Here is a 12,867-nt window from a genome sequence, read left to right as displayed (position 1 = left end):
CTCCAGCCAATTGATAAGCCCCAATTTGGGACCAAAAAAGTGAAGGCATCAAACAAGAACAAAAATACTTTATAAATTTCCCATCTTTTACAACTTGCAAGTGCGTTTGTACCTTATATAATCTGTATATAATACGTATGTATATTCGATTTTTCATATATTTTTTTTTGTACTAAAAATAAGAAACCGGTGAACCAATAAATTAATTATCATCTCGTATGGTGTGGAATATACCAATATAAAATGACGATAAATAGAATCGACCAGACTTGTCCTGGCCTTGGAGCCACCGCACCGCTATTGTTACCGAATATCACTGTGAAAATGCCGTCATCACTGTCGCTGCTGCCGCCACCGCCGCCGGGTCCACTTTTACTGTAACCGCGTGTGATGGTCCCACCACCGTCCGTCATTCCGGAAAAACTTCCTCCCTGGCCGTTTCTTCCACTACACCACCGAACCATGTTATTATTATTATCAACAACCATAATAATGTTATTATAATAACACTAATTCGTTGTGAGTGTGTGTTTGTCAAAAGATTCTAACACAGTAACATGAGTCTTTGATCAAATGGACGAATCAATGTAAAAGTTCAAAAGTGGGAGTAAAGAAGAAAAACAAGTTGCTCCATAACAGCATCGTTAACATATTAGAGTTTATGACTTTTAAGTTTATTTGAGTAAATAAGATTGAAATTGACGACCCCAAATAGCTTCCTAAGTTAGCTACCTCCAGCAAACCGGTCAATAATTAACTAGTAAATCCGGGGAAACTAAATTAAAGTAGGTTGACAAAGAATATAGAACTTTTGAAAGCAAGAGAGAATCCTCCATCCTTCTTCTAACATATACTTTACTTTTGCAAAAGAGGGTCAAATGTTAAGTTCTAACAAATTAAATTTTGAAAACGATAAAAAAATACATGCACCAAGTAGGTCACGGAGACGCATACATACATATACGTGACTGTTTATTCCACCCTACATCTAAGTAGATCGAATCTATATAATATATAGTCTTCGGAAAGGTCCCACTAGGTATTGTTTTTTTTTTTGCTGGAAAGCAGATGACTGAATAAGGGAATATATCAAAAATATAAAACCCATTTATAAAGGCAATTTTATTGGTCTATTTGATCCGATAATCAAACCCTAATTCAATGTGTCTTCATACCTTGAATTAAATAAAATGAAGAAGAACTATTGCACAAGGAAATGAATCTTTTTATTTTCGTGAGAAAAAAACTTGTTTTCTGAGGGTTTAGAGATATACCAAGTTGCTAAAGAATGAAACACTAAACCCTAAATTTATGAAGAACTTGCTATTAAGGACATGAATCTTTTTTGTTTTGTTGAGATATAAAGATATTCCATATCGTCCAACAAAGAAAACCACTAAACCCTAATTTGGTGAAGAAATGGTATTAAGGAAATGAATGTTTTTAATAGCTTTCATATCTCTATTTGTATGTAAAAGAGGAATTAGTTACGATAAAGCATCAGGAAAAGCATATAGACACTATAGAATGGCTTTTTTGGTTTCTTTTTTTCTAATCTTTTTAGAAATTTAGATCTCCGATCCACACGCTTCGCACGTGGGAGACTATGAAAAAAAAAGTGAAAAAGAAAGAAAGGCTTTATGCATGTTCATGTTAACGTCATGGTTCTCTTTTATCGCCATTTCGTACAATACCTCGACACTTAAGTGTGCAACTCACCTAAAATCCGAAACATCCAAGACATGCATAATACTCCTACACTATCCTGTGTTTATTTCCCTTTACGTCCGAGATATATAATATATAGTTTTGTGGGGGGAAAAATTACTCGCAAGTCGCAACAAAATAATATTTATACTTTTTTTGGTAAAAATGATGATTAAATTATAGTGAAGAAGCTTATCTTCAGATTTTGAGAAAAAAAGTCAGTTAGGTAAAGCAAAAGTAAAGATATATAACAATAGACAAACCAAAATTATTTTTAGGATAGTAATCGTTTTTGTAAGTCATTAGTAAAAAGAATACCACGAAGTTTTCGAAATTCTCACGAATTAAGTAAAAAATATTAGGCATAAAATATGTTTGTAAGAATGATAATATTGTAAGAAAAATATATTCTTGATTAGTATCAGTAAAAGAATAATAATTAAAATAATAGAATAAAGAATAGGGGCAAAACCGTAATTAAAAAGATGCTGGTTTGGGTGGAGGAAGCAATACTAGAGTAGTTAATAGTACGATTATCATACCTGGGATCGCCGAAAACGCCGGCGTTGACCGTGAGCTGGTCAATGATAGCGGCGGCTTTAGGCTGAACACTGGTGGCTCTGGCGTAAGCTGGGCTCACTCCGTCACCTGACGGCACGAAAAACGCTCCGTTAATCATCACGTCACCTTCCGTTCTCCAGTTCCATCCCGACCAATGTTTCTCGTTTGAGTCCACGCGCTTCGTCACCTTTCACAAACAACAACACAGCGCGTGTGAACCAAAGTGTCAACATCATAGACGACAAAATAATGTAACCGGTTAAATAAGACTCGGCCGGCGCGTAGGGTTACTCTCAAGTGGCCCAACATTGCATGACACGTCAGAAAATAAAGCACACACCGACCCCATAATATACTTATCCAGTTTTTAAAAGAGAGCTTTTAGGACAAAACATTCAAATAACATTTTATTTTGAAATTATTGGATATGTTGTAAACTTGTAATATTTTTGTAAAATCGATTTGTTGTATATAATATGTATGTACCTCTTTGGCATTAGGATCAATAGGTGCGGTGTAACGGTTACCCTGACTGTTGATCGTAGGGCTAGCACTTCCGCCTATTGCATACATCTCCCACGCCGTGAAATCGTTGTTCACCACGTGGATATAACCATGCCTACACCGTGGCATCCTCTGCACGAGCCCTTCCCCGAAATGGTTGAATGCTATTGTTACTTGCATTCCCTTGTCCGCCGTGTACCTTTTTTTTAATAACAAATTTGGGTTAAATTGATAAATTTGAAAAGTTTACGTTTTAGTTAGAATATGAATGAAACTAAGGGGTTTAAAGAGGAAATAATTACCGGTCGTCGTGACCTAAGAGCATAACCTCGTCGTGATGAAAGAAATAGTTGTTGGAAACTGTGACGGCGGTGGAAGCGAGGATGACGTCGATGAGTCCGTCGGTACAGTACCCGAGAGAGCAGTGATCGATCCAAATGTGATGCGAAGCTGAAACTGAGATTCCGTCTCCGTCAGAGAGTCCTCGGAACCCGACGTGAGTCGGCGACGAAGCGACCAGTGTGTTCCCCGAGGGTTTACAATGGTGAATGTGGACATTGTGGATGATGACGTGGCTCACTTGCTGGATCGTGAGGCAACCATGTCCGGTGATTTGGATGTTCGTTCCTCGCCCATCGATTGTTTTGTAGCTCCCGATGATGAGCTCGTGTTTGAGTTTGATTCCCATGTCGCCTGAGAAAACGATCCAGAGTGGTTCCGGCTGGATCACGGCGTGTCGAAGTGTTCCAGGAACTGGGTTAGCCGCGTCGTTGTCGGAGGAATCGGTGACGAGGTAAAAGCGACCGCCTTTTCCTCCGAGTGTGCCTTGTCCGAAACCAATTGAGCAATCGGCTAGTCGTTGGCGATTTGCTGCCCAGTTTGGGTCGCAGCGCCAACAATCGTCGATTGGGTTTCCTGTGATGCAAGAAGGTATTGGCGACGACGCCGTCGTCCCGTCGTCTTGTTGGTAAGTTAGAAGCTGTCTTCTTGATAAAGAGTCGTTGAGTTTTCTGCATTGAGAAACAGAGAACGTTAAAGAAACAGAGGAAATTGCTCTGTTTTTTGGTAATGCCAAAAACAGAGGTTTTAAAAGATTCAAACTTTTATCAAATTTAAGTTGAATTACTTGATAATTACAAAGACCCTGATGATAAAACATGAAAGTGAATTAAACCCTGCTAATGAAATAGAATATAACGTAGGAAAAGTCATACCTTTTAACATTAAGAACAACATGTTCAGGGAATGGGTGTTGGTGTGGGAGAGAAAGATTGAAGATTGATGATGAGGTTGATGCTCTTCCATGGTGGGAGAGAGAAAGCAAGAGGCAAAACCAGATAATGCCAATGCACGTTGGTTTTTGAAGACTATGGATCCTCCTCTCATGAGCCACCATTATTAACTTTCTTCTCTCTCTCTCTCTCCTATTTATTATCTCTTTCTGAAAAGACCAGCAGAATTTAGAAACTGAAGTTTCTTAATATATCGGTTTTATGGGGATTTGTGCAAATTTGGGTTATATAATAAACAAAAGGTCAAAAGAATGTTATTTGTGTTTTCCTTTCCTATCTCTCTATAGTTTGTTTCAAGTAGAAGAAAAGAAAATTTAGAGAGTGTGTGAAAGGAGAGAGAGAATCCTTTAAAGTGCTTAATCAAAACTATTTCTCTCTCCTTTCTCCCAATCTGATTCTTACTTTTGTAAGAGTGACTCAGTTTATAACTTGCATTACCCAATCATCTACACATCCTTCTCTCCAATACAATCTTTTCTATGTATTTAGCCGCCTTTACATGTCATTCACTAGTTACGGGACAAAAATATGCTATTTTATAAACATGAACGTAGAAGAACGAATTCTTACCTCGAAAAAACTCGAACGCAACGCAAGAATTCTCTTTGTGGAAGATTTATTGACTCGATTTTGACCCGCACTACTAGAGCAAAAACCCCAAATTTATACACATAAAGACAGATTCGTTTGTGACGACGATCTTGATCATCACATTTTTAAATTTCATATATATATATATATACATATTTGTTTTTTTTGTGTGTGCACAATATATATATATATATATATATATATATATATATTTGTTTCTGATGGAAAGTTTACCATACATGGAAAGTTTTTGTGTTCGCAATCTCGTATATGGGAACCTAAAAGATTACCGAATGTTTAGAGAATGGTAAGACACTTTAGAAAATTATCCTTTTTATTAATTGCAAACTTTATAAGGGTTATAAATAAGATGAGGCTTTTTTTTGTCAAGAGGTTAAAACTTAAAACAAAATAAGGCAGCTTTTGAGGATTCCTTTCTAGTTACTAAAACGTGCAGAGAATTTTTTTTATCGGTATGAACCGTTTGAATTTATAAAGTTTTCAGTTCTTTCCAAGTAACAAATTTAACCCAAAAAAAAAAAACCATGGAAAACTATTTGTCTCATTTCACCAAATTATTATTTAGCATTTGAGACAAACTTATTAGTACGACCAATGATTATTGTTTTGAATTTTCGGTAAGTAAAAATGGGTGATGAAAAGAAAAAAGAACAATACTCAATAGAGTTTTGACCTAGAGATGCTAATTTTACCACCTAACCCATAACTTCGTCTCTTTTAATCGAGTGTTTTATTTGAAGTTATTTTTTCATCAAATGTATCTCTCGATCGAGTTCAGTAAATGTAACCACTACTAAAGAAATCGAACTAGTGTAATTAAGTTGTGATTAGTTTTGAATTTTGGTAAGCCAATAATATGTCGGATGCTAATTATAATGATCGACAAAGATGGCTCCCCTCCAACAACTTATCCGTATACAATTATTATTGATTTCAATTGGAGTATTTCTTATGGAGAATGTAATCAAAGAAAAGAACAAAAAAAATATATTGAAATTGTGAAATAAAATATAAACAATCCGAGGAAAGTGATAGGGTTATAAGAAAGAAATAAAAAGGAAATAATGTACCATCAATTCAATAAAATCGGCTATGTGTATAAGAGATCTGTACAACTTGGTATTTCTTTTGGTGAGATTCTAGGCCAACTTGGCATTGTTAATGAATTTTATTAATTAACACGGTTTTAGGCAAAATATGTAATGTATATAATTTATACTTGTTTAGGAGAATACCTTTGACGTGAAACTACAACTACATGACCAGCTGTATAATGATGGACACATATAGAGGTGTTCATTTCCCATAAACCCAAGTGTTTCTGATTCCAACCAAATTTATAATTTTTATCCAAAAACTGATAAAAATTGGAATTTGGTTAACATGGTTACAAAACCGAATTAAATTCCAAACAATTGAAATGCCAGAAGAAATATGAAAAAAAAATGGCTTATGGGCTATGGCCAGTTTATTTGAAGCCCAAATAAAGAAAAAAAATTTAAGAGGACCCTAACTTACACCAGCCCAAATATATAAGGCGATTGATGAATTTTGTAATCAGAAAAGTGAACCGGTTATATCAAACCAGCCCGGGTGATTTTTTAATTTTGTAATCAGATAAGTGAACCGGTTTGCCGCCGAGGCAACCGTCCGTAGTATCTTTCAGTCTTCTTCGATAGAGAGAATCTAGGGTTTGTGGAAACGAGGCAGTCAGTTCTCGTCGGATCCCCCACAACCACATCCGTAAGCGGAGCGACAGCTTTGTGAGTCTCCGAATTCGTGAATTCACAGTGGCGTCGATTTGCTTGAGGAGACATTTGTTGATTTCCAGTTTCCTTTGAAATCACGAATTCTGAAAGCTCAGAGAGAGAGAGAGAGAGACGATTCCTGCTATCGTGTTACTCGTAAGTTAACTTCGTTTCCCAATCGCGACTCCAAATTTGTTTAGCTTTTAGTGGAATCGAAGTATGAGTGAGGTTTATTTGTGGAATCGTTGATGTGCGTCTGATTTAGTAGCCGGGTGTGTCCAGTTTCCGAGAAACCAGAGGTCAGGTGAGGGGATGGTATAGCAGATGAAAGGATGGTGCTAACTGAATTGAGCCTTGACTACTCAAATAGGGGTTTAGGTTCTCAAAAGGTTAAAATTTTTCCAGACCTGAACCAACAATTCATTCCATTTTCTCCGCTGCTGTTACTAATTGGTTTACAACTTGCAGGATCCTGTTAAAGAAATGAACAGAGAGGAGATGCAGCAGAAAGAAAATATGCTATTCTCTTCTCAGGAGTTTGCTCAAAAGCTACAAAAGGTATTGCCTTTCACTTTGTTCTTGTTGAATCGTGGCGTACTGTATGATTCTGATTCGGTTGCTGTGTTTGATTTTGATTTCTCAGGAGAACATGACACTGATGAAAGCCTTAGCACACCGAAAGTAAATATCCTGTTTTCGTTGGAATGTGTAGGCTTTTGAGTTTCATATACGTTTTTTTTTTTTTTTAATTGGTTATCTTGGTTTTGTTTTTGTGGTTACAGTAAAATAGTCGAGTTGAGTGGTATTGAGTTTCAGAAACTGAGGATCAACTTACGGAGTGTGCAAGAAAAGAATTTGCAGCTTGCGCAGGCAAACAGTCAGATGTTGGCGGTGTGTTTCATCTTTCTATTGATTTTGAGATGATTTTTAGATTATTTGAAACTATATGATTAAACAAGGCTTCATTGTCCTTTTTCTTGTTTTTCTTTTCAGGAACTCAATACAAGTAGAGACAGAGTAAGCTTTTCTAGAACTGAAATCTCTCAAACTGAGTCTTTCTTTATTTGTTATATTACAAGTTCTTCAATCAATTGGCATTGTCTGTATTTTTTTCAGCTCAAGGAACTCCAGCATGAACTTGGCTGCAAGAATGCATTACTTAAGGTCAAGAAACAGCTTGAGGCAAGTTATCCCCTTGGTTTGTAAATTTTCCATCGACTATAGTTTATCTGAGAAAAAGTTAAAACAATGAGAATTTTTTGTTATCTAATTTCGTCCAGGAGCAAACGCTTCCACGTACAGATCATGCATCGAAAGACAAGGTGCTTACTTGAATTTTCCTTTCTCACATTCTCAGAATAGGAATCTATCACCTTTTGTTCAACATCGTTTTCACACTATTTGGCTTTGTTAATGACGTCAAGGTTTTAGCAAACGCTTCTGATGGGGATTGCAAAACCTTTCAGGTGCATGACATGAATCAAAAAGATACCAAAAGAAAGCGGACGTCGAGGATAAAACGTAAACTGTTTTGCTTAGATTCATTGTTTATGCTAGAAACCGCTTCGCATCCTTACTCTATATTGTTTCTTCTTCAGCTTCAGGAAGTGCCGACGTCAAGCCAATACACGTGAATGAGAAAGCTAAAAGTAAAAGGTCCTAATCTGCTTAACGTTTCATCCATGTTTTCTGTGAAAGCTTTTGGCAGTCATGTAAACCTGAATTGCTATTATTTCTTTTGTAGGAGAGTTTCTGGAGTTATAGATACCACTGTTATACCTGAAGAGACCTGCCAAACTAAAGATGACATTGAAAAGGAGGTTGTCTCTGGGGAGGAAAATCAAATTATTGACAATGTCGTCAACAAGTTTGTTCTTGATGCAGCAAACCCGGGAAAAGACAGTGTGCATCGCAAGAGGTTCGTATATTCAGTCCAAGAATTGCATGTTAACGTCAATTTCTACGCAAAAACAGTGGGAATACAAGTGTATCTTATTCGTGCTTTTATTTCTTTTTGTTGTTGTTTTTTTTTGTTGTAGGCAATGCACACGAAGGCAGTCTACCAGGTTTGATGTTCAAGAAACTGAACAAACGGAAAAAATGCTTGAGATAGATGCTCCCAAAGAAACTAATGAAACGGCAAGGTTTGTTAGTGTTTTTTTCCTTCCTCTATCCACTTTAATAATAGACGTTGTTGCAAACTCTGAATGGACAGTTGTGTATTGCAATGACACTTTTTCTGCTTCGAACAGGCTCTCTATGAGAAGACGGTCTGCTCGTTTAAGGCCTGAAGAAGCTGAACCATGTACTAGCGTCAATGAGCGAAACAAAGTCATCATGGAGACAACAAAGAGGAGAAGGTTTGTAAGAGCCTAAATTACGTTGTATTATAGATGTTACTAGAAGTGTGTTTGAGGTCACTAATTACTTGTACTACTGAGCAGACTCTCTTCAATACAACGGTCTGCAAGATTTGATCAAGTACCGGAAGTGACTGAAACCTTGAATGCTGATGATGCAGGGTTTGTTAAAAACTTATCTTTTTAAGATTTTCCCAATCCGTCGAGTGAAAACTAGCTAATATATTTTCTCTCCTGTATATTAGAAGTATTGTAATCGAAGAGTCTCTTGGATCAAGATCTGAAGCTGTGGAGGAACCATCTGAAAGCAGAGTTGACACAAAAGAGACAAACCAGAAACGCAGGTTTGTTAGTGACAGTGAATTTCCTGCATATCCTTTCCACTTGTAAATATATCAAGTCTCAGTGCTAATCTCTGGTGTACTTCGTCAGAGTCTCAACGAGAAGACAATCAAGAATGGGTAAATCTCAAACCGATGAAGCAATTAAAGAAATAGCGACAGATCCATCTTTGGACAACAACGTAGTTCAAGAGTGTGATCACGAAACCGAAACAAAGGACAAGCCTAAAGCTGACGAAAACGAAGGGATGACAAGAAGATCATCTGTGGGAAGACCATCGAGACATGCCGCAGAGAAAGTCCAATCATACAAAGAAGTCTCACGTAAAGTGAAGATGCGACGAAAATGCTAAATCTCCAGCATTGTCTTGTGCTATTTGTTCAAAAGCTTACTGCATGCTCTTGTCTGATTTTGCCTCCTACTTAAAACGATAGTGTAAGCTTTATCTACGCTTCTGTAGTAATTTGTCATTACTTTCTTATGCTTATTTTCCTTGAATTAGTATACGTTACTTATAACTAAGTCGTTAAATTGGTACTGTTTTGATTTCTTGTCAGTAGATATCAATACTAATTAGATTTTTTATTCGTACAAATATATATTATTTTCAATTTTCATATAAGTATTGACAGCTTACATCAAGAATTTTCTGAATTTACGGTTATATAAAACAGAGAGTTACTCCTATTCCGAAAACTTTTGTTTTCAAAGGTGGAGGCTTCTCAGTCTTCAGGAGACGACGATTGGGCAGAGAAGGCGCGTAGTCGGCACCGCCATCAAAGGAGTTGACTTAGGAACGGTGAGACCCGCCCCTTCAACGGTGTCGACGTCACCGGATTTCAGACCGTCTGGTAAACTCCACGTGAAGCAGTGTAAAAGATGAGCCAGCGCAAGCTCAAACGCGTACAACCCGAGTTGCATGCCCGGGCAAGATCTCCGACCCGACCCGAACGGAATGAATTCGAAATTGTTACCCTTCAGGTCTGGAGCGTCAGGGTCCAAAAACCTACCCGGGTTGAATATTTCCGGGTCGGACCAAGAATCCGGGTCACGCCCGAGAGCGTAGGTATTGACCATCACTCGCGATCCCTTGGGGATGAAGTAACCTGTGACATCCGCGTCCTCCACCGTCTCGTGGAGGAGGAGAGGGAACGGCGGGTGTAGCCGTAAGGTTTCCTTGAGTGTACATTTTAAGAAGGTGAGCTTCTCGAGGTGCGTGTCCTCCACGCGCCACCGGTCAAGCCCAACCACACTCGCTAGCTCGTCCTGGACCCGTTTCATGTTCTCGGGGCTCCGAAGTAGCTCCGTTAAAACCCACTCGATTGCTAATGCCACCGTCTCGGTTCCTCCGAACATCACATCCTTTTTTTTCCATTGAACAATATAAATATAAAAGCTAGTGTTTTCAGATATATGATTATTTTCCAAAAAAAGAATTGTGAAATATAATGTTTAATTTACCATGATGATGCCTTTGATGTTATTGAGTTTAATGTTGGTCTCAGAGTTGTTGACTTTGATTTCTTCTTTGTAAAACGCAAGTAATTGATCAACCATATCGTTCTCTTCATCAACGTTACGTTCTCTCGTTTTCTTGAGCAAGTGATCGTCGATGACGGACTCAATGAAACAGTCGAGAGACTTTCGAGCTTTCTCCACCCGCTTGTTAATCCCTTGCGGGTCAATCCAACTGAGCCACGAAGGGACATAGTCCGCTACGTTAAACTCACCAAAGAGCTTAGAGAACTCTTGTATGATCTCAAGGAACTCGTCTAATCGTTCTTCGTCAGAAGTGGACGCCGAGGAGCCGAACGCAGCACGGAATGTTATGTCTCTTGTTAGGGAAAATGCTAGTTTACATACGTTTAACGGTTTTCCGACGTTAACCGCCACAAAACGGACCGATTTGTGGACCTCTTCATCAACAGAGACCCATGACTCGGCCCGTTTACGGCTAAAGAGCATCATGACGTAGAGTTTTCTCATCCGACGCCAAAACGGGCCGTAATTGCAGAATGCAAGATCGGAGCCCCCGTAGGTCAGGTAACGAATTGCGATTGTGGTGGGACGGTTTGAGAAAACATGGTCTTGCACTTGGAGGACTTGACGTGCGATGTCCGGAGAAGAAACAACGAAAACGTGGGAAAACCCGAGGCGGAGGTGGAGCAACCCACCGTATATACGGCTTAGCTTGGCTAGGCCGCGGTGGTTGAAGTGGTTCATCATGAGAATATTTCCAATGATGGGTAAGCCTTTGGGGCCAGGAGGGTAGGGTTTTGTACGCCTCCGCCGCCGTGAAAGGAAGTGGCGGAAGAGAAAAAGAAGAAGAGGGACAAGAAAGATGAGAGTCGTTAGAGTATGCATTTTGATACAATTTTAGTGTCCAATTATGGGACTGTAAATAATATGTAATGTGTTATATAAAGTTTTGGTTGTAATTGATAGGCCTCGGACGCTACTTTTCTTGTTTGTATATATATCTTTTGTGTTATTATATTAAAATTTGTATATAACGTGTTACTCGTGAACCTGATTGGTACAAAGAAACAAGTAAAGAGGCTACAATGATTAGGATGATCGCTGTGGGTATATTATAATTGTTTGTTTTGGTGAAAACGACATCGCGCTCATGTAGCTACGACATATATTTGCATCATTAAAGGACCAAGCCAAGATACATTTTATAAGAACATGGAGAATTGTTTAAATAGGCTTTTTTGTTGAAGAAAACACATGGAGTCCTGAGACAGAGAGTGGAGGAGACCGAGTTATAGTAGTGATCTCTCTCTTCCAAAATAATGCTGATTTTTAAGATATACAGTATAGTGTTTATATATAAATTGTGAAGTGACTAAAATTCGTCCAATTTATGACTTCGACGACCTATATGATGTCACTGTTAACATTTTTTAGCATTTGATTTGATGACATTGACACGCCTCGCGATGCACGATATTTTACCTATATTGTATTTTTCTTGCTATTCACGTGAAATGATTCGGACAACGAAAAATGAACATATTCATCATTCATTGCTATTATTACGCTTTAATAATGTATGGGACTTGGACACATGTATTATACGGTAGCTACTAGCTCACCCATTTGTCTTGAAAAATAATGGTGTTTTTTTTGTAATGTATATATATCATGTGCTTTATATAAGCAAAACAAAAGCTTATAGTTATTCTTTTAAATTAAAGAGTTTTTATGATGCCGAGCGCAAACTTAATTAACAAGACTTAGATTCACAAACGGATGTTGTTTAAAGCGTCAAAAGTTGATGAAAAAACAATATGGATAGAGTCGAGATCGGGAAAGATATCAATGGTTTTGCAAATCCTCCTTGCAGGACTTGAATACAAACTCACAAGCTCTTAGGATTGAGAATACTCCTCTCTAAACTTTACATAAAACTCCCTTAAAACTAGTTTATTCAATAATCAATTGTTGTCTATACATGTGAAGGTTCTATCTCTTTTATAATAAACTCAAATCTAAAACTAAGGAAAGAATATAAACACCAAATATTATAATCCTAATCCTGGACCTTTCAAAGTAAATAATTATCAACTAAAATAAAGCCCAATATATGCTGCATCATTTTACTTTTACTTGTAGACAATATTCGAACCTTGACTTTGAACATAACTCCTTTGAAAGGCAACAACGAAATAATTAACTTATATATACTTGTTTTTGATATAATTGATAATGACATAAACATGTTTAAGGACTCCC

General features: G+C 37.6%; 3 protein-coding genes across 15 annotated transcripts; 1 reads left to right on the top strand and 2 right to left on the bottom strand.

The window, feature by feature from the left end:
• Positions 1-50: 50 nt before the first annotated feature.
• Positions 51-4,717, bottom strand: LOC104708688 (putative pectate lyase 5). Its single transcript, XM_010425291.3, has 6 exons — positions 4,635-4,717; positions 3,987-4,213; positions 3,075-3,782; positions 2,755-2,971; positions 2,250-2,455; positions 51-447 (listed from the first exon to the last, which is right to left on the bottom strand). The coding sequence occupies exons 2-6, from the start codon at positions 4,166-4,168 to the stop codon at positions 210-212; spliced, it is 1,551 nt and encodes a 516-aa protein (XP_010423593.1). The 5' UTR covers positions 4,169-4,213; positions 4,635-4,717; the 3' UTR covers positions 51-209.
• A 1,519-nt stretch (positions 4,718-6,236) lies between these two features.
• Positions 6,237-10,609, top strand: LOC104709946 (SHUGOSHIN 2). Of its 13 annotated transcripts, none has more exons than XR_015563459.1 (17): positions 6,296-6,580; positions 6,707-6,813; positions 6,893-6,982; positions 7,068-7,105; positions 7,207-7,315; positions 7,418-7,441; positions 7,541-7,606; positions 7,705-7,746; positions 7,849-7,945; positions 8,023-8,080; positions 8,169-8,342; positions 8,464-8,568; positions 8,677-8,784; positions 8,869-8,946; positions 9,030-9,128; positions 9,217-9,561; positions 9,801-10,609. XR_015563459.1 is itself a non-coding variant. In XM_087460796.1 (16 exons), the coding sequence occupies exons 2-16, from the start codon at positions 6,757-6,759 to the stop codon at positions 9,476-9,478; spliced, it is 1,365 nt and encodes a 454-aa protein (XP_087316922.1). In that variant the 5' UTR covers positions 6,237-6,580; positions 6,707-6,756; the 3' UTR covers positions 9,479-9,721. The 13 variants fall into 13 exon arrangements, 11 of the variants coding, with proteins under 11 accessions (XP_087316922.1, XP_087316917.1, XP_087316919.1 ...); XR_015563460.1 differs by having other exon boundaries at positions 6,316-6,580; positions 6,690-6,813; XM_087460796.1 differs by lacking the exon at positions 9,801-10,609 and having other exon boundaries at positions 6,237-6,580; positions 7,891-7,945; positions 9,217-9,721.
• Positions 9,744-11,574, bottom strand: LOC104708687 (cytochrome P450 84A4). Its single transcript, XM_010425289.3, has 2 exons — positions 10,588-11,574; positions 9,744-10,488 (listed from the first exon to the last, which is right to left on the bottom strand). The coding sequence occupies exons 1-2, from the start codon at positions 11,488-11,490 to the stop codon at positions 9,856-9,858; spliced, it is 1,536 nt and encodes a 511-aa protein (XP_010423591.2). The 5' UTR covers positions 11,491-11,574; the 3' UTR covers positions 9,744-9,855.
• Positions 11,575-12,867: the final 1,293 nt, after the last annotated feature.

Source organism: Camelina sativa, chromosome 8 (genome assembly GCF_030686135.1).
Source record: "Camelina sativa cultivar CO46 ecotype springtype chromosome 8, ASM3068613v1".
NCBI lineage: Eukaryota > Viridiplantae > Streptophyta > Magnoliopsida > Brassicales > Brassicaceae > Camelina > Camelina sativa.
The sequence above is the reverse complement of the archived record's forward strand: the minus strand, read 5'-3'. Positions and strand labels throughout refer to the sequence as shown.

What these genes read in the sequence shown, in the direction of transcription:
- LOC104708688 (XM_010425291.3), bottom strand. Translation starts at nt 4,168, where the DNA reads ATGGTGGCTCATGAGAGGAGGATCCATAGTCTTCAAAAACCAACGTGC. An exon ending in CTCTTAGGTCACGACGACCG is followed by an intron (nt 2,972 to 3,074) that starts GTAATTATTTCC and finishes ATTAAAAAAAAG; the next exon opens with GTACACGGCGGACAAGGGAA. An exon ending in TTGATCCTAATGCCAAAGAG is followed by an intron (nt 2,456 to 2,754) that starts GTACATACATAT and finishes TGTTTGTGAAAG; the next exon opens with GTGACGAAGCGCGTGGACTC.
- LOC104709946 (XM_087460791.1), top strand. Translation starts at nt 6,757, where the DNA reads ATGGTGCTAACTGAATTGAGCCTTGACTACTCAAATAGGGGTTTAGGT. An exon ending in TTGCTCAAAAGCTACAAAAG is followed by an intron (nt 6,983 to 7,067) that starts GTATTGCCTTTC and finishes TTGATTTCTCAG; the next exon opens with GAGAACATGACACTGATGAA. An exon ending in GAAACTAATGAAACGGCAAG is followed by an intron (nt 8,569 to 8,676) that starts GTTTGTTAGTGT and finishes TGCTTCGAACAG; the next exon opens with GCTCTCTATGAGAAGACGGT.
- LOC104708687 (XM_010425289.3), bottom strand. Translation starts at nt 11,490, where the DNA reads ATGCATACTCTAACGACTCTCATCTTTCTTGTCCCTCTTCTTCTTTTT. An exon ending in ACATCAAAGGCATCATCATG is followed by an intron (nt 10,489 to 10,587) that starts GTAAATTAAACA and finishes TGGAAAAAAAAG; the next exon opens with GATGTGATGTTCGGAGGAAC.